The sequence below is a fragment of the Apaloderma vittatum genome, unplaced genomic scaffold (assembly GCF_000703405.1).
Source record: "Apaloderma vittatum isolate BGI_N311 unplaced genomic scaffold, ASM70340v1 scaffold4789, whole genome shotgun sequence".
Classification (NCBI taxonomy): domain Eukaryota; kingdom Metazoa; phylum Chordata; class Aves; order Trogoniformes; family Trogonidae; genus Apaloderma; species Apaloderma vittatum.
The window spans coordinates 1-20,601 of NW_009735657.1; the positions used below are offsets into that span (position 1 = coordinate 1).

At 39.1% G+C, this 20,601-nt stretch overlaps 1 protein-coding gene across 1 annotated transcript in view; it reads right to left on the bottom strand.

Moving 5' to 3' along the window:
- Window positions 1-1,161: 1,161 nt before the first annotated feature.
- The window catches only part of LOC104279377 (protein unc-79 homolog), a gene marked incomplete at its 3' end in the record, with an annotated part of 72,690 nt that continues 53,250 nt past the window's right edge, over window positions 1,162-20,601 (bottom strand). The window contains 10 exon segments of the mRNA XM_009876645.1: window positions 1,162-1,335; window positions 2,257-2,342; window positions 2,428-2,540; window positions 3,478-3,516; window positions 7,472-7,612; window positions 9,485-9,587; window positions 11,870-11,953; window positions 13,908-14,024; window positions 17,615-17,722; window positions 20,116-20,601. The exon segment at window positions 20,116-20,601 is cut by the window's right edge and continues 10 nt beyond it. Of these exon segments, the coding sequence (XP_009874947.1) occupies window positions 1,162-1,335; window positions 2,257-2,342; window positions 2,428-2,540; window positions 3,478-3,516; window positions 7,472-7,612; window positions 9,485-9,587; window positions 11,870-11,953; window positions 13,908-14,024; window positions 17,615-17,722; window positions 20,116-20,601 (1,451 nt within the window).

Consider the following 20,601-nt stretch of genomic DNA (forward strand, 5'->3'; position numbering starts at 1 on the left):
CTAGGCCATTCTATGATTCTATGATTTATGACGCTGGAGCAAGGAGCAGGAGATGGGAAGTTGAGGAGCAAGCAATTGTTTTACTTGTATCACTAATGATACATCCCACAAATGAAGGGGAAATCAGAGCAAACACTCCATCAAAATGTTCTGTGAATGGCAGATACGCAGTTGGAGCTCTTAAGATTCAATTAATTTCTTTTTATTTATTTCAGTAAGGCAAGATGCAACTGATTGGGGTGGCGACTACGCAAAGGGAATGATTACTGTGCCTGTTTGGCTTAGTAAGCCCTACAGTGCGGTGCCCCAAAACCTAAAGAGGTTTCAATATCTGACTGGTGCATAACAACAAGGAATTTAATATCATTCATGTAATTTGGTGGTGACAGATTAAAACAATGTTATAAATCACAGTTATAAGATTTTGGATCCCTCGGCTCTTCTGCTTTGCACAGAAGAAATTACTGCTGGACTCATTCACAACATCAGAAATAAAGTCAGACTAAGGGCATCAGAATCTCATGTTTACTGGAAAGACTCAGAGAAATTTTTACTGTGTTTACTGAAAAGACATCTGGAAATCTACTCACTAGGAGATAAGATCCCTCTGTATGTCCTCTGAGCACTTAGAAATCAAAGCCCAAAGCTTCTAGACTAAGTTTCTACAACTACGTTCTGATTACAACCAGCACTACAATCTGGTCAGCCAAACAGGCTAGGCTCAATTCCCAGTAGTCGCAGTTCTCTCTGCCTGTCTGACTATTGTGTACTTTTAGCAAATTAATTAGGTGTGGTGGCTCTTCTTGAGAGTCTTGTTTTGTTTTTATAGCTAAAACTAGATGGAATTTCATTGCCAAAATGCTGCTTCTCTCAAATGTAGTATTCTAGTCTGACAAAGACAGCGCATGGGAAGTGTAGAGAAAAAAAGCCAACAAAGAGGTCAAGAGTACTCTGGTCAGAGTTGTTATTGTTACCCACGGAAAACAGAATTAAAAGGACGGGTCAGATATACAATAAATCCAGTCCTCTGGAAACATTAAATGAATCATTAGAAAATATTCACAAACATTTGCTCTGATTTCTCATCCATAGCTTCCCCACTGTTTCAGTACACCCTGCCCAATGGCAGTATAGCTCGTGTCACATGCCCACACATCATACCTTAAGCGGCAAAACACACGGGAGTTTAGTAAGGAAGGTCTGAAACTGATTGCTAATTGTGGTCCAGAGGTTGCTGGGCGAATCCATCGGCAAGGCTTCCATAAAGGTAGCAATATTTTCCAAACAGCGTAGCATTGCACCCCCTGCTGGTAAATTCTTTTTGTTGTTTAAACCCTGGGAATCAAAATGGGAACTATAAACAAATGTACACATACAGAAAAGGTCCCTTAAACAGTACTTGTAAATGCTGGGGTTAATTTGTTCAGACCAAGTACTATGCACCTCTTCTATAACGCTAATGATGAAATGTTGAACTGTGTTTGTGAAAGTAAAGTCTAGTTCAGTTCCTAAAGTATCGACCAAAAGCATTTGAGCCAAAATGTTACATGCAGAATCCTAACACACAACCTGCTTAGACTGGCATGGCAGTAAAAAAAAAAACAGAACTCAAAGTATGCACCAGTGAATTTCCCATGTTTTCTTTTCAACAGTTTTAAATGAGATACGGTCATTAATGTTCAGTAGACTGTGTATACTTTTTTAACTTGTGTTCTGCGGTCAGGCCTGGAAAAACATAAGCAGTTTCAAAGTCATGTCAAAATCTTGGTATGAAGCAACTGCCATGTTTCTGGAAGAGCAGGATGAATGCAAGTGACGAGTGCTTCTGGGAGGATACAAGTTTTGGTAGAAACAAGCCAAGTGCAGAGAAAACAGGCAGTGAAAGGCAGGCAATCAATCTTCGGACTACTTAGAGAAACTGCCATCAGATACAAGGGAGAGGGAGAATTGAGATGTGTTCCTGAAAACCAGAAACAGTGCTAGGAGAAGGGATGGCCCACGCTACCAATGTGTGGGACTGCTCCAGGAGCTGGTCTGAGAAACAAACAAACAAAAAACTATCAGTGAGAGCAAAAGCCAGAAGGAAGAAGGTGAGGACAGCTTAACCCTGCTTCCAGGGAGGACTAACCAAAAATTCACATAACTTTTGATGACGCAGGTTCAAACTCTTAATGAATGAGGAGAAACGATCCAATACATCTAATCACGCTCACAGAACTAGCACCGTTAGCAGAGCCGAGCCAATTGCCCACATACCTCTAACAGCTGGCTCAGAGCAGCTACAGAACTCAGCTCACTGAAGTCCATAAGAGATGCGGCCAAGGTTCGTAAAAAACTTCCATCTGAAATTCAAATGACGTTTTACATTGGCTGTCCATGCAAAGGTAACAGAAAGGGTCAGAAATGCACTCGGATACTGCGCGTTACCTTTAATAGTGCTCTGGAAGAGCTGGGGGAAAATGCCGTTGGGAGCCAGCTGATGGAACACACAACGGAGGAACTGCTTGGCCACACCTGCAGCATTTCCAGGGATCATCATGCTGAAATGAAGGGAAGGAAAAGGAAGAAGAAAGAAATTGCACTGCCAACTACATGAAGAAAATAAAGATTATCTTATTCTTTTTAATTACGGAAGTGTTCAGCTATGAGCAAGACACTCAAAAGCACAACTGTCCTGATCCAAAAACAACAGTTCACAGCATGTTGATATTATGACTTCAGCCCAGCTATGCAGAGATGAAAAGGTTATGTACGTATACCAAAAGTATTTAAGTCCCAATAAACAGTTGCATTTTTCCTGATTCTCTACATAATTTTATCTGTGAGTCATCATACTTATTCTCACCTTGTGTATTTCAGTGATAAAGAATGAGGTTCTTGGCTTTACTGTAAATTATGTGAACAATGGGCAAGAAAAAGACATTAAAATATTAATCTGCTTCTTGCAGTCTCCTTCAAGACATGAAGTACTTCCTAGTCACTCATAAAATGGTTTCACTTAAAGACCTAAAGTCTTATCTATTTACTCATAAACTGCACATCTTAACGTGTTTTACAGATTCTCAAAAAGAATTCATCCTATTCAGCACCTGATTTACATAATGAGACATCACTGCCAGGGGTTTTCCCTGGCCAAGGATGATTCACTTGATTGAATGTATAGAGATAGTTTATCAAGACAAACACTGAACATAGAATAAGCTAGAAAAAGCTGCACTGAAATTGTGGAAATCAGAAGGCATCTTTAATTACGTCTGAATCTGAATTTATTCAAGTTCAATACATATGAATATGGGTTCCTGTTCAGCTTCAGAACATGAGATACTTGAAACAAGTGTAAAAGAACAGGTTTTTCATTCTATTCACAAACCTTAAATAAATGTTTAACAAGTTAAATTCAGTTGATTTCAGGGCAAGGGAGGATGATGCTTTTGATTAATTGTATCATTTTGGCCAAGGTATCCTTTGCTACCGTACCTTTCTGCTTGATTAGAAAAACTGGTACTTGATGCCAACCTGAAATAAAAATAAAAAAGTGAATCTCATGGGGTTTTTTTACTGTCTCACTTTTAAGTAAGCCAATAAGGTATCATTTTTTTAACATGATAAACGATAATTTGAGAGAACATTTAAAATGTCACCAGAAAGGTCTTCTGAAGAGCACATAAACTCAGTCAAATCTTGCTTGCACAACACAAACTCTTTCTATCTCTCGGTCTCACGAATATTTAACAGCTCTAAAGACAAATCTGCTTGCCTCCCTGTACTAGCATGAAGATAATGAAGTAAAGCTATTGCTTTACATGCTCATCATGGATCATTACTAACCTAGAAGGATTTGGAGAAAAAAATAGTTTGCCAGAAGCTGCCTACCAACTGAATTGTTTCTGACTAACACAGCAACATAGACTAAGCCAAAATTTTCTACTTGGCAGTTCGAAGTGAGGCTTTTAGTTCCAGATTTTGGCAACCTAAATAAATGGCCTAATTTCAGAAACACCAAGTACCTACAAGCTCTTACAAAGTCAGACGAGAAATACTGGGTTCTCAAAAATCAGATAGTTTATTCTAGTATCTAAATATACATTTTAAATCCAAATATGGGCATTCAGTGTTGAAAATACTGTACAGAATCTTAAAGCAAAATCATGCACTTCAATATCCAGGACACGTAAACGAAGACTATCAGGGCTTATAACAGAAAAGCCACACATCTGTAATATTAAAAGCCACTAAAAAGTTATCAGAATAGTGGAAGCATCTCCTACACACAAAACATCAAGTGATTTTTACTTTGATCTTGCTGCGCATCGGTATTTCAGCTGGTGTAAACTGGTAAGTCTAAATGGAAAGTTCATAGAGTTACATTAGTTTACAGCCCCTGATGATCTGGCCTTCAGTGTTTATCTTTGATTCATGATCCTTTTAGGCTGGATTTGGCTGTTGCTCAACCCTCTCTCAGCCTCTGTACCGAAGACAGTTTCCTCCCTAGTCATCATTGCAAAATCCCAAAAGACAGCTCAATTGAACACATCAGTGTAAATCCAAACGGATGGTGATTTGCATTAATGATGCATGACAAGCCAGGGACGCAACCTACATACAACAGTGCAACAATCTCAGGCTGGACTGAAGATGATATTCTCTTCAATTGTCACAGTATAATTCAGAAAAACTCACTAGAGTCCCTGACTCCACTGTTGTTAAGAGGAATCCACACTAAAACACGACGTATTAATTCCACTGTGCAGTTAATTCTGAGTGAAAACAGGTCTGAAGCCACCTTCAAGCAATGTAGACCTGGATTCTACAATACTGTAGCATCCGCTTACATTAAAGCACATGAGGCTTTCTGCAGAATGCAATGAGACTAATTGTATGTCCAATGGCCATTACACTTATTTTCAAGTATCTACTAAAGCATACAAATACGACATCATAAAATATCTTTCCTAAAACAAACCAAAGACCTACGCAAAGTTCTCTCCTTTTGAATGCAATAATGCAAGAGGGGTTTTCATGATAAACCAAACATTTGGTTTCTAACTTCGGAAAAACTTCCGGAGATATGAACTACACTAAACACTTGAGAGCATCTGAAACCTTTTGAAATTTATAGCTTGTATGTATTTGTCATTCCTAGTCCAAATATTTGGTTGCACAAAGGCCATGAACCCCTATCATTGCCTCCACTTTGCAGACCACAAAGCAGAACAGTAAATGGGCAGAAGACAGTAAACAGATGTGTTCAAACTGGTACATGTTAAGAACAGAAGTTAAGCTTTTCAAAGTTCCTCACTAACTCAAGAGCCTAAATGCCATCTTCAAACAGGGCTTCGATGCTTGAAAAGCTAAATTTCAGTGGAAATCAATGAAGTAAGAGTCAACAAGTCAAAAATCTTGATTCAGACACTAGAGCGTAAAGTCAAGTGTCTGCCAGAGTCTCATAAACACGACAGTCTCTAACTGTCAGTAACTTGAACCCCAAACTCTTTCTCTTCTGACAATCCCAATAGAAGCCTATCTGTACCTGTGGGTACCCAAACAACTTTAGAAAGTATTTCTGGTTTTTAGGTATTCTGAAAGACCCTAGATTTCCTCACTCCTTCCTTGCTCTTCTAAGCATGAAAGTAGTAGTTCATTTTCTAAAAAATGAAAATGCAAGAAGTCTAATTTATTCTCACCTCTGGTGTCAGATGGGTCTTTGGAGGTAATGCTACGGCACTGCTTGATGAAAGACAGTGATTTAGGTTATATACATGAGTTACCTGAATGCCTCTCTTCTTTTATATGCTACTTATTTTGCATGTATTCAAAATTATTCCTTTGTGAAGAGCCTCTTACTGGACTTACGATTTGTCAGAAATTACAACCAGTAGGAACAACACATTTCCCAAAAATACTCCATGTTGCCTGCCATCTGCTGCTCTAAAACAATCAGCTGTTGCACTCCAAAGATGCATTTCTTCCTCAAAGCATAGAAAAAAGTAGCCCCGTCAGCCTTGATAATTCATGTTCCAAATGATTTACTCTCTGTAGCTGTAGTACTGCTGTATTTACAACAATGGAAAGCATCTGTCTACATTAGAAATTTTGCCTCCATCAGAGTTCATTAGCAGTGACAACAGGGAACTGCAGCTTTGCAGTTAATGGAAATGGAGGATTTAAATAGCTGCTGTATTTAAATGGAATTGGGAGTTAGTGGGGATGCAGGGCCGTGAAGAGCTGAGCCCCTGCAGAAGTCACAGTTAAGCAATTTTATCAGCAGTCACCGAATAGAGTATGGAAAAGGAGAGCTGTGCCTTGTTTCTGCACTTCTAGTGCTATTCAGAAGTTTATTCTGAAACAAGCCAACGCATCCACCCCACCTCTTAGGCAGGAAGTTGTGGAAGTGGCCGAGGCAGTGACAACTAATCCAAAAGTAATGGCACACTTCGATCATTCCATATGCACCAGGTACAAGTCACAAGAGAAAAATTATAGACAACAAATGTTTAAGACCTTATAAGAGACAATCCCATGCAGCAGCTAGTTAGGAAGGCCTCAATGAGGAGATGCAATTCTTTACTTAGTCTTAATTAGCACACAAAATATGTTTGAAAAGCCCGAAGAGCTTCAGGTATGCTAATGAATGATCATACCTAGGAGTCAACAGTCCTCCAGGAGCAACAAAATTCAGAAAAGCTGACCACATTTGTGCGTTAACTTCTGAAGCAGGAACTACATAAAAGTGAAAAATCCTGTAAAAGCAGCAAAAAGGAGGAGCCAAAAGAATTCAGTATTTACAAGCAGCACAGAAGCTGTTTATGGACATTACATTGGAAGGAAAAGGCCAGGGTAGCCCACTTGTGAAGAAACGACTTCAAGAAAGTAGAAGGTAGGAAAGGTGAGGGCGGTTATTTGAAAAAAGAAGGCTTCTTTCAAAAAGCTGAACCCATGCCTCAAATGAAAGCAGAAGAGCAAAATTCTGACAAAAGCAGTGTAAAAAACACAAGAAGCCAGGCCAAAAAACAGTTCAAGGAGGAACTAGTAGAAGGAGTAAAAAACTAACAATAAATTATTCTTCAAATAAAACATGATCAAGAAGCACACCAGACACTATGTTGCATGATTCGCTGTTCAGATAACAAAAAAGATGCTTAACAAAGATAAGGGTACTGCAGAAAAACTGGATTAATTCTTTACATGACTGCTTATAGTGGGAGAAGCTGGGAAGATTCCCAAAGTGGAACCTCCCTTTGGAGGGTAAAACTGAGGACATCAAAGGAGCTGCCCAAAACTGAAGTGCCAGCGGAAGAAGTTACGTAAGAAATTGATAAAATGATAAGTTACAAAGAAGCAGAAAGAGCCAGATGTTACTCACTTAGGTGTTCTAAAAATATATAACTTCATAACCTGAAGTTGATGTAAATCCAATTCCAGGCACAAAATTCTTTCAATCATACAGGAGTGAGGAAAGTCCTGAATTTACCTTCCTACAGACTGCATGATGTCCAACAGCAGAGGAGCAGCCAAGTCTGGGCTAAGGTGAGTGAAGGTTGAGAGCACGACTATGGCCAGGCCCAGTGTTTCTTCATCGTATTCTTCAAGAATTGCCCCACAGTCATGGCACCTGCAAAGAACAGTTTTAAAAATGGACATTAAGAAATTCCAAACAAAGTATTACTCCCTATATACATACGTGCATAACTATGTCTTTTGAAAGTATTACTACTTAATATGTTCTATTCAAAATTTATTTAGGAAGATAATGTAATTATCATCTCTCTCTAACAGTCCATGGCTTTCAAATGTTAATAAAGCTTCTCACTAGCTGCACTGGCTGTTTCTTCACTGACAAGCGAAAAAGGGCCACAGGGCAGACCTTGTTTTGGGTCTTTCACTAGTCCTTGTCAGCCAGTTCCCCGGCTGTATAGGACTGCTCAGTTTGCACTATCCAAGAGAAATCTGCAGCAGTGAAGACCAGCCCCCAGCGATGCGAACATCAGCCAGCTCCTGCAACTTGAGCTTAAGCAAGGGCTCAAGTCCCTGGCACTTTTCTGTTTGGCAGCATAAACACAAACAATGACCCTCACAGATGATCTTAAAGAGATCGAACAACTTCACATTGTCCTTCCGACAGTCGGGAATTATGAATAACAAATTACAGTCAGGAAACAATGATCTGATTTGTTCCCACAGCAGTTATAACTACTAAGAAAGAAACAAAAGGACCTCTCAGGGACACCGAACCTTAGATTACAGAGAAGTCTCCTTTCTCTGGACAGACTTGCTGCTGAGTCACTTATCCTTCCTTAAATGCTCAAAGACAGCTGATGAAGTTCTGAAAGGACTCTGTAATGTCTAATTATAAAAGGGATGTCAGATTTAGGAGAGATGAGACAGGCTTTCATAGCCTACAAAAAAGGCAAACCAATGTGGGAAACCGGCTTATCTCAGCCCAGTAGGAAGGCTTGCTTAATTTGATCAATCAGTTGCTAACGACTCCAACAGATTGTGATATTTTAACTTAATGGAATTCTACGGGCAATTGTCTTGCCTTTGTTACCAAACAGAAAGAAAATATGCCAACAAAGTCACAGAAGTCAAGCTTGGCTGGTCTATATGTTAATTGGTGGTGCTAGAGGTTTGGTGAAATGGCCAAAAGAAGTGCAAAGATATGTCTGACTTTCTGGATGCTTCACTTTCTGACACAATAAGGTCTGCTTCCTGTCACTGATGGGCTGACTCCTGTTCTTACCTCTGCCACCAGAGTGATTCCAAAGAATGTTTATCAATACGTTGATAGGTGCTTCATACATAATTATATATATATATATAAAGGCCCTGTCTTTCTCCAGTGATCATCCTGGCATGTCTGTCTATTCGACCAAGCACAGGAGCACAACCAAGAACTTCTGGTTTCTCTTCCAATTTTTGACCAAATCAATAGATGGCTCCATGCAGACTGCTTTACTTAATGAAATGAGTATACTTATGTTCAACACTTCCTTTAGAGACATTTTAATCAAGCAATCGAGGTTTTCAAAATCTTTCAGGATCAGTGAGTATCAATGTTAAAAATACATATGACTACATATGATTACATGTCAACAGTTACCTGTTTCAACATAAACCCAAACGAATTGCTTTTTTAAAAGTTTTTTTTTTTTTCCCTAAGGCAAAAGTGGTTTCTGATGGATCACAAGGAACCCTTGATTTAAAATACGATGGAAAGGGCATCCTCTACCCTGTGTGCAAACACAATAGCCTGAGTCATCATTTCACCTGTGGAAACTCACATGGGTCCCACCAAATTTAAAACACATCTTGCTGACAGTGTTTAGAAAATGTTTACCCTGGGGGTAAAAAAATATAATTAAAAAAAGGTAGCATAGAGATAAATGACAGAATGGACTTTACATCTCCATAAAGTATATCTATACTTTACTTGACTTATTTAAAGTTCAGTCAGTTCTTTGAAAGGAACAGAAACAGAACTTACTTGTCAGTCATCAAAATGGGCTGGTCATCAGCGAATTCTTCTGGTGCAGGTACAAACATACTGACTATACTGGGTGCTGACAGCAAGCTAGATTTTGTGGCACCTTAAGGCAATTAGGGGGAAAAAAGTAAAAAGGAAATACAATCACTAAACAGAAATCTAAACTGCTTGAGGACCAGACTTCTAAAGAAGGGCCGAAATGGTTCTATTGTGCATAGAAATCAGAAATAAAGTCTGTCTACAAAAGAATATATTGCACATTCCTTACTTCTGCTAGATTATTTCAATTACCTAGAACTATCAATTAAAAAAAAAACCAAACTCACAAAACTTAAAAAAAATCCTTGCAAAAAAGACAACAAAGAACAAAAATTCCAGGAAGGCAGATGTAATTGTATCTACTCATTTTTCAGGGAGAGAAGATGATTCTATAGTTGCTACAAGACTGGACACCAGAAGATTTGTAGTCTTCACCAGTACTTCTGGGGAAGTACCTTCCCATAGTTTTTCGTGGCACGAAGAAACAAGTAAGTTCCTATGTCTCAACACCAGGTCATCAATCTAACAGAGGCGTAGGAGAGAAATAAGGAAAAGACTGCTAGAAGAAATAATTCATAAGGAGATGAGAAACACTGAGGATGTTGGAGGGCTGATGACTGGAAATGCTTTCTGTTGAAAGTCCTCATAAGCATCTTTACTCTCCATTGCCAAATTGTTCTGCTGGAGGCATAATCACTGATCATGTCAACATATGGAGTTCCCTTTGGCACTTCTGGCACACCTAATTTCTGATGGATGCTTGTTTTACTAGGAAAAGTTATGTATCATGGAAGATGCACACTCTTGGCTTCTCCGAGTTGTGCTTTCCAGAATTACGGCAATATAGGGTAGTCTGATGGTGTAACATTTCTCTAGTATGATGGTTCACCTCCTTTGGTCCCTTTGTTTTCATTAAGCAGATAACAGCAATTGCAGGGGAAAAAAAGACACAGGAGAGGCAAGTCTCCAGCTAGTCGGATTGCTAAGTGCACCTCAAAGAAGAATAATGAGCTATCAGAAACTTGGATCAAAGCTACTATGATATACGAGCTATGTCATTCATCTGGTGATCAGATTTAAATATTGTTAACAGTTTCATTCTGTAGGTCACTATGACAGAGAAAGAGATTCAATTCTTAAAGAGAAATATTTCTTTTGGTTGCCACATCTGGCCAACATGAGAGAGACAGCGTTACTTGTCTTCCCATACAGTTCAGCTCCAATAATGAATCCAGGGACCTCAGCTGGTAGACATCATCATTATGTACATAAGCTGTCCTCAAGGCCGTCTCATTCTAAAGACCAGTCTTTGAAAAACTCATTTTGTGAACCAATTTTCAGAAGAGTACCAATGCCTTTTTAATGCCAATTCAACCACAAATTAAGTAATCCATTATCAATTTTCTTGCTAGTTGCTTCAATCTGCAGATTCAGATTTAACGTTAACATTAGCCTGTTCTGATAACATTTAACTAGGGAAACAAGAGCAAGCTTCTCCCCCTAAGACAGGTTCAGATGAATTTTCTGATGAAATAATCCTAGAAAAAGCAAATTTAATATTGAGTACTGAGGGTTTGTTTCACAAGAATAAAATAGGTTTAAAACAGTCATTTTATTAAGTATGGAAGGAAATATTTCTTTCCAGAGTTCAGTACTTCATAAAAGTCCCCTGAGATTTTCTTGGATACAAGCAGACATTTCAGGAAGTCCAGAATACTCTTCAGGGATGTAGGACCACCATCCAGAATGTAAGGAATAAGAGTAGATTTTCACATACTTCTAGCCACATCCCTCACTCTAGCCCCTCCCTCACTAAGGAATAAAGATCCTTCCATCAGGACTTCAGAAACTTCACTGTGACGTTTTCTAGATGTAACTCCCATTGCAGCATACAAATGCTAAAAACTGTAGTAATGCAGGTTACAATGTTGGAATAAGACTTAACTACTCAAAAATGTCCTCTCTCATGCACTGAACAGTAAGAAAACAAAACATGATTTAGGCAAAGAAGGTACATCACTGGCCTACTGCAAGGCTGTAGAAAAGTCTGGATGTTTTTCAGCTGTGAGGGAGGAAAGTTCATAAAGAAATGTGATTTGACCACATTCTGCATAGTCTTTTATTTCCGGGTTGACAGCCAAAACAAGTAGTAGCAGAAAGCCAGTCGGCTCTGTCTTGAATGAAATGTCTTGTCTAATAATTTTTCAATAACCTACGTTCTGCAGGACAGTTGAGAGCTTTAACACAGATGAATAGAACATAGAATTCAGCACCATTTGGTACTAACCAAAAAACCTCCCTGGCAGTCTTATCAGACAGATCGGGTCAAATGGACACTGAACTAACCTCTGATTCTTAGTGGTGGTCCCTCCAAGTCAGGGTTTAGGCAAACAGGGACATTGCACAGCCGCTTTCCATGCTGTATCTGCTCTGTGAATAAATACAGAACTTCAGTCTCCAGAACTAGGAATGAAGCATCCGTCACTAGCACCACAAGTCTCAAACAGTTGACACAAGAGAAAGACAAATGCAACGGCTATTGAAATAGTCTTTTAAGTGTAGAGTGGGGGGAGCAGGGACAGGGAGACATAAGTCCAAAGGAAAAAGAACACAGGTAAGCTAACACCACAGAAGACATTTTAGAAAGGAAGTGCTAGACATAAAGATTCAACAAGATAAGGAATATATGAGTCACAAAAAGAGAAAGATGGTGTTCAGAAACACCAAAGAAACTAGAAGTCAGGTATACTTTGTGCTGACTGAAACTAGACACAAATTTATTTTATTTTACATATAGCAACCTTGGGAAAGGAGTGGTTTGAAATAACAAATGAAAGAGACACATGCTACCTACCAGTGTGAAAACACAAAACAAAAAGCACACGTGGACCAAGCACACAGCATACACTTATGTGGGATAAGACTACTTCCTAGTTATCATACTTGGCTATAATGAGTCTTAAAATAGTGGTGTGACACTGAAATGACAAATAGTCACACTGATCATTTGTCATGGAAAAAAAAAACAAAAAACCTGTCTTCTGTCCAAATAAGAATTTTACTTAAAAGTAGTGCTTGAAAAGGAGACTGAGAGATGAAAAGCTTTCCAGTAAAGAACATCTTACTTTGTGTCTTCATCGTCGAAGGCTTTTAGCTGAAATGAATTTTGGAGCGAGAAGTCATAGATGTTGTGAAGAAAGCTAATGGACTTGAACAAATGAACAAGACAGAGTTCCTACATGGTTTTGAGCACAGACTAGCTCCTCTTGAAAACAGGCCAGCTACTTCTTGCAGAACGAAAGCAATAACTTTTTCATCTCTAAACCCCTGCCTGAGAAACCAGGTGATACCAGCTAAATCTCTTCAATAAACAAACATACCTGATGATAGGACCAAAAAAACATCTTTAACATTCTGATGTGTGTGATTTAAGGATCTCATGCTGAGCATGAGAAAGGATAATTCTGAATTATATACCATATACTGAATTATATACCTCACCTTTAGGTATTCTCCAACTACAAGGTTTAGTTTGACAGAACTTGATGCTTAAGACTGAATTAAGCAAAAATTTTAACTCAGCTGTCCAGAAGTGGTGTTGAGACATTGATCCAGCACACTAAGTTCCACATAAATGTTTTAAACGTTCCTTTCCCTGGATACATCTAGATCTCTGATAAATTCCTAAACATCATGATTCTGTAATGTCACTAACATCAAAATGGACAATAAAATATCTAGTATCTATAATAAAACAGACTGAATTCATTGTTCAGTGATATCTCCTATGAATTTGGTCTAACAGAATACCCTTTACAGAAGAAAACAAACAAAAAACAAAAAAACCAACTTGAGTAATGAGGAAATTATGTGCTTAATTCAGTTTTCGTTGGTTTGATTTAATCTTATACTGAGAAAAAAACAGCTCAGTGAGTGAACAGAAACTTTGTATGTTCAGTATGAGCTGGCAGAAACTTCTCTAAAGAAAGCTAAAACTGGCTGGCATAAGGCACAACTCCTTGGTGTACCCACACCTTTGTAAACATATATGCAAACAAAGGGTTCCACACAGCAGGGATGGAATACTATACCTACTGAAATCAACAGTGATACTTCCATTTTATTCAATGAGGCCAGGAAATAACTCAAGCAATATGCCAAATTGTAGTGACAGCAATGTACCAGAAGGACTACCTCCCAAACATGTAACTAGTCCAATTCCTACCAGGTGAGAATTTGGTGTGCACTATGAAGTTTCACTTTAGACTTGAGAGTGACTACTTATCTGCAATGGTAGAATAGAAATACTCACTTTTTCACCAGACTGATACAGAAAGTTAATTGGCTTAGGAAATACAAATAAAGAACAATAAACGCAGCTCACCAGTATCCCAAGTGCTAATATTGTGGGGAGCACTAGACTGGTGTTCCAGCTGCCTCTTCATTAGCTGGTTCATTGTCAGAGCTCCCAAAGAGCCTCTTTTCATTTGTCTGAATTGAGCTGCAAATCAGAAAGGCAAAAGGATTTCAGTGGCTCAAACAATAGGTAAAACTACTTGTATTTCCTGACCTAACAAGCCAGCCTGCGGTAAATACTGAAAGGACAATGACTGCTTGCTCTAAGGATCCTGCTCAAGTCAATATGCACTTCTCACACAACTGCACTGGGTACAGTCCTGTCCCAAGGACATCAGTCACAAGTGACTTGGATTCAGGATCTCACCCACTGGGCCTTTTTGTCTCCACATGCCATGAAAGCTGTTAAAAACACTTGGTATCTGTGAAGTGTAAGATATTACCCCATGCTGTCAGGTGATAAATACATACTTGAATCTCACTCACATAAAATGTACCAGGGAAGGAAACTCAGTCTCCTCTCAGCCATTATGAAGGGCTGCTCTGCCCACGCTCACCACAGGAAAACAAATTCACTGACCCTCCACCACCAGCACCCTTCTTGGGTGACACAGCCCTCCTAAATACCCAACACCCACGCATGGCACCTGCACATTTTTCTGAAGTGGGAAGCCAGCGTGCCTTTGAAGATGGGTCCCCTTTGTGATTCACTGTCATTCTGCTTACATGGAACTACCAAGCAACAAGCAATTGATTTTTCGTCAGCCAACTATTTGCATTATTTTTTAAAGTGATATTACTGTTTCCTTTAAGAGATGCATCTCACTGGATAATGCTCCAACAACAACAACAAAATTAAACAAAAAAAAAAAGCCAAACAATTGTGAATTTAAAATTTAAAAAAATTTTGGTCAGGTATTTTCTCAGTGCTTAAATGGATGAAGAAACAGATCACATACAAATCCTGACTTTCTTACCTTTTTCTCCATTCATAAGAGATTTCAAATTGAACGAGCATTTGCTTTGACAGTTGAGTCTAAGCAATATATTTCCACCACTGAAACCAAAATCACTGTTTGCAGTTTGAAGACAAGAGTTTTAAGGCCCCACTTGAGCAAGGTATGTGAGAATGCTGACATGCAGCTCCGTGCAGGAAAGCTTTTAAATGCACTTTTAAAAAGTGCATATTCAAGTGCTTTCCTTAAAAAAAAGGCAACAAGGCAAAATCTTCTCCCAATAATTTTCATCTGCAACTACATTCAACATTGTTAAGAGAGTATTAATGTAATATCATGCAGTTCCGTTCTGAAATTCCAAATAGTACCCAGTTAAGCTCTGAAAATAAACCCAGCCATTCACATTATTAACTGTGATGAAGAAGTACAGATGAGGAATAAACTTTAATTTTCAGAAAGCTAGGAGGGGTTGAGTGCCTTCTCCTAAACTTGCTCTACTTAGTTTCTCTTCAAAAGTTTCACATTCAGAGAAAGTAAAGGAGTCCCTAACAAAACAGAGGCCCTGCGTAATAATAAAGGCAATGATAACTTCAGTGTGAATCTGCACGCTAGAATTATTTTATTAGGTGAAGTATTTTAGGTTTTCCTTTATTGTATCATTTTAATGTGGCAGAGTGCAGTTAAACTCTATTTTTGGTTCAAGTACAAACTTCTCCAGCATTGCTGCAAAGCAGTGCTTGTATAACTGAACTTCTGGAACTCAACCAGACCAAGAGATCAGTCCATGTTTCACTTTTACAAGTTATATTGCAGCTGCTTTTCACTGCAGATTATGAGAAAAATAGTTTCCATCGTTTCCAGGGCAAGGATTTTAAATAGATGCCTTATCACTTTATCAAGTACAGAATTTCCTGATGAAAGAACAGCAATTAACATTAGAACTGACAAGACTGCTTGGAGTGCAGATGACTGTCAAAATACAGAAAATTATCTTTCTGAATTTTCTTAATAGGTTTTGCAATTGTGATTAAAAAAATTTCATGCATATTTCACATAATCAGGCTATTGTTGAGCAGGTTTGGATTTCCAGGGTTATTTACCTGATTTCTCAAGGACAACCATGATTTCAAGCATCAATAAGTTAAGAAAAAAATCTAAACCCCAAAAAACTCAGATAGCTGCCAGCCTTTGAACAGTGGTGGAGCCAGGCTGATTACCGCAGCACGTGATTCTTCATGCCTTCCCTGGGAGGGAAGCTTTTCTTGATCAGATTTTCTACAAGCAACCTAACAGCCATGAGCAGATCTGTGATGTTCATATAGCAGCTGGTGAGTTGTTCACATGAGCTAAGAATCTGGCCAATCATCCCTCCATTGCTGTGGAATTCTCTACTCAAGAAGAGAAATCTAAAGGCAAAATCTTCCTGTCCCAGTTAATGATGTATGCTTTCTGTAGGCAGACACTGGCTCTACTAGTAATGTTATTCTGTTCACGTTACAGAAGTGCCTTGTGCTCACGGTCTTGATCAGGGCTTATGCAAAGCTCTGTAAAGGCACGTAGTAGAAGGCCAAAAAATATTTCAATTTAAATGGACAAGAGACACAATGGAAGCATTCATGTCCATTTCTGCAGTTGGAAACTGAGGCATGCAGAGAGAGGGAAAGAATATTTACAAAGGAATGAAGACTCAATTTCACATAGATACTATTCCTGATTTCATACATTGGAATTTACAGGAACACCGAGCACTCAGTGAAACAAGAGAGAGAGGTCTTAACCAGCACCTCTTTAGCTGCTTTACTAAGTGACATCTGTATCATTAGGTGGCCGATAAATGCATTCTGGCTACAAGATGCACACGACAGGAGACGCTTCTGGTACAACTGGAGAGAAAACCTCTAATTTGGAGTACTCACATAGCATGTCTGAAATAGCCTCTTCCTTTAATAGGCCAGACACCCTTTTCAATCAAATCAGAAGACGCTGAATTTCAAAAATCAAAATTTTACTTTCTACAGAAATGTGAAATTGCAGTCCAGTAAGACACTTATGAGCTGATCTAGCAACTCACTGGTATCAAAGCAGGTCATCATTTCCCCTCCCTTTTCTACTAGTCAGAGGTCTGCCCCATCAATCTTCCGACATGCTGCTCACCGTTACCCAGATGGACACACCATTCTGGATTTTGCTAGTGGTTCTAAAACGCCTCCACCTTCCAATGTTACCTATATCTGCCCTGCTAAGCCACGCGTCAATGTCTACGTAAACCAACCCAGCTCATTTTCCATTGAAATAGGTACGGGAATCTCAGATCAACAGTAACTGCATTTCAGCAAGCAGCTGAGGAAGTGGCATTTCAGGGCATTTAAAAAAAAAGAGCGAGATTTTTTCCTAAGGTTCAGAAAGCAATGTACTGAAAACCATAGTAAGAGCCCTGTGGAGCTCCCATCCTCTGCTTCTGTGCACTGACAGCTGACAGTGCTTTCCCTCACAGGAAAATAAACATTCCGCTTTAGTGAAAAACTGTTTTTAGCTGCTACCTACTCTAATTCACGAAAATCACATTCATCAAATTCGCCATGTCACAACAGAAAATCTGGCAGCTGCTACCTGCTAAAATCCTGCTGACCATGAGAGATTTAACAGATCTAATGACATCCAACACAGCTATACTTCAGAATCAATGAAAATCAGAGGAAGGCATTTACCATAGATTATATGAATCTGACACACAAACACAGCAACTTAGATTTAATCCTCAAACCAGAGGCAAACTTACTTGATATGGAAGAGTGACTACTTGTTTCTGGGACACCTGCTTCAAGGGTCGGTGCAGATGACGACTCTCTTGGCATTTCCAATGTTGAAAGTCCTTTGGCAGCAGGATCTGTATGTGAAAATTGTGCTTAAACTCTCAGTATTAAAAATCATTAAATATTTTCCAGACGCTTGTTCCCTGGATGTCTTTTTCACACTTTTACAGTCATCCATTCACCATCTGGGACAGTTTTAAAAAGGCTCAGTGTGTCTGTCATAAGAATTTTTACAGAAGTACAGGGATCTACTGCTTAAAAACACTTTTTAAAGGACATTTCTACCTATGCTCTTTAGAGTTCAGAATTAATAAATGCACAGAGAGTTTGATTTTGAACCACTCAGAGTGATTATCAGAACCACCAACACAGAAATAAGGGAGGTACCACTGATGTAAAGCTAGTTTAAGTGACAGCTTAGCATCTTTTAAAAGCTTTATCTCCAGCATGTTATCAGTTTTCATTCAAAAGGATGATGATCCACCAATTGATCCTAAAGATTCCAAGAGTTTAAGATTCTATCATTAAAAAGAAAAGTAAGCCATTAAAACTAATGTTTTTATTTGATGATAACTGATACTGTCAATATGTATAGGGGGCCAGTTAGCTCAGTCAGTTGAGCGTAGCGCTAACAACGCTACGGTCACGGGTTCAATTCCTGTTCGGTCCCCATGTGTTGCCTGATCTAGTCGAGAGGTGGTGTCCCTGGTGGCAGGGAGGCTGGATTAAAATGATCTCTAAGGTCCCTCCCAGCTTAGGCCATTCTATGATTCTATAAAGCACAGACATTTTCAAGTATTGATGTCTGGTTTCACCATTTCCTATGAAAATAAACATGTATTTGTGCTGTAAAAAGTCTCAGGTATGAAACTCTGTGGCCCAGCATCATGCGCTTGAAGAAACTACCTATATGGATATTTAATTCAGAGATTAGTTAATCAGAAACCAATATTAAGCCTAATATTAAGCCTAATTAAATGAATTACAACACATGCTCTCAAATAAACTAATCCATAAGGCTAAACAAAGCAAAACAGAATATAAGAGATACATCAATTTACCCAAGTCACTAAATCATCCAGTTACCCAAACTGCCTACTTCAGCCTGTAACATGAGCACTTAATGAGCTATTGCAAATGTTTTACACTCCCTTTGGGTGTTGGAAGCATACAGCCAAACGACCATCATATATGCTATAACCCTAGGTTCCGTGTGGTGGTTCAGAACTGGGACAGCCTTTCCAAACAGTTTCATGGATGACAGTCTTAGTTGCTGCATGATAACTGGCCCCTAGTAATGGTCAAAAAAGCATTTGAGTCTAATTGCACAATTCTGTCCATTCCTCTCTAAGAACCTATGAGAAAGGTTCAAAAGCACTTGTCTCTCTTTTGTTTTTACAAAGCTCCAGTGATTCTTCAGCTGACTGGAACCACTAATGGGATGACAGGCCTGAAACATAAAGGGAACAGCATAACTATGATCACATTGAATGACTTATTGTAAAACTTGAGCATCATAATAGGAAATTATACTATGAGTCCCTCTGAAGCAATTAGGAAAGAAGTGAGGTCAGGAACGCACAAATATTCCCCCTCACTTCACTGGCAACAGAAAAATGAGGTCTGAAGGATTATTTCCTTTTTTAACTATGTTAAAAAAAAACATTGTTGAGGGGCAACGGTTTTAAACTAGAGCAGGGTAGATTTAGGTTAGACATTAGGAAGCTCTTTACAGTGAGAGTGCTGAGACACTGGAAGAGGTTGCACAGAGAGGTGGTGGAGGCCTCATCCCTGGAGATATTCAAGGTCAGGCTTAATGGAGCTCCTGATTAATGCAGGGAGGTTGGACTAGATGACCTCTAAAGACCCCTTCCAAGCCAATGCATTCTATGATTCTAATAACACAAAGAAGGCTACAAAAAAATTTTAGCGTATAAAACTAAAGTATGTGTGTATGTGTCTGATCCTAAATACAAATAACTGTGGTAAATTCCAAATGCTCTCAGTTCCAAATTCTAAAGCCTGCTCAGCTTTACCTTTTGTGATCCAGTTTGTTTTCCACTGCCTTATGCTGACAGAAGAAATAAAGGCCAAAAATCACTACACAAATGAGACTCGGTGTAGCATGAAGTAACTAGCAGGATAAAAGGCAAAGAAGTACGACAATAACTCCCTATATAAAGAGGCCATGGAGTTTTACTCCCTAGCTTGGATATCAGAAGTAGTATTTTTATCACAGAGCTCCACTTTCTTTTCAAATGAGCCCTCAACATATGCACGACACCTGTATGGTTAGTACATTCCTTGAGAGGAACAAACAGCTGAGAGCATTCAGCTAGTTCAGATCTCATCAGATGCTCTACGTACACCTCTCCCTATACATATACCCATCTCTCCTTAAACTGGTCTGTCACTAAGGGCTTCATGCAGTAATAAGCCTTTTGGCTGGATCAGTGATTGAACTCACCTGCCTCCTTCTGCTCTCCCAGCTTGTCAAGGATGTTAAAGGAAATGTCCAGGTATTCTCTCTGAATAGCACTCACAGCAATCTTCCTCTGCTTCCTCTGGCGAGGAACAATCTGAATCTTAAATTCTGACTCCTCAGTCTCCTCTTCTTGTTTCTGCTCCATGTTTTGTTCAGTGTCAGACTCTGTGTTGGCATCAAGCCTATCACTTTCTGTTTGGTTTTCTGAATCTTCAGGGACTTTAATAAGGACTGTCTTTACATTTGGGCTTGGAATTGCTCCACTAGGTCTAATTTCCTCCACGCTGAGCTCAGAGTTATCATCAAGGGACATTTCTGGAAGGGCAAATGACTTCTGCAGCAGGTCCCTTTTCTGTTTCAGTGTTAGTGCATTCCCACAGGACGTGTCCTGAAGTTGTTCTGGCTTAACTAACTCTGAAGATTCCTTTTGATCTTTGGGAGAAGTGGAAAGAATCTCCTCTATTCCTG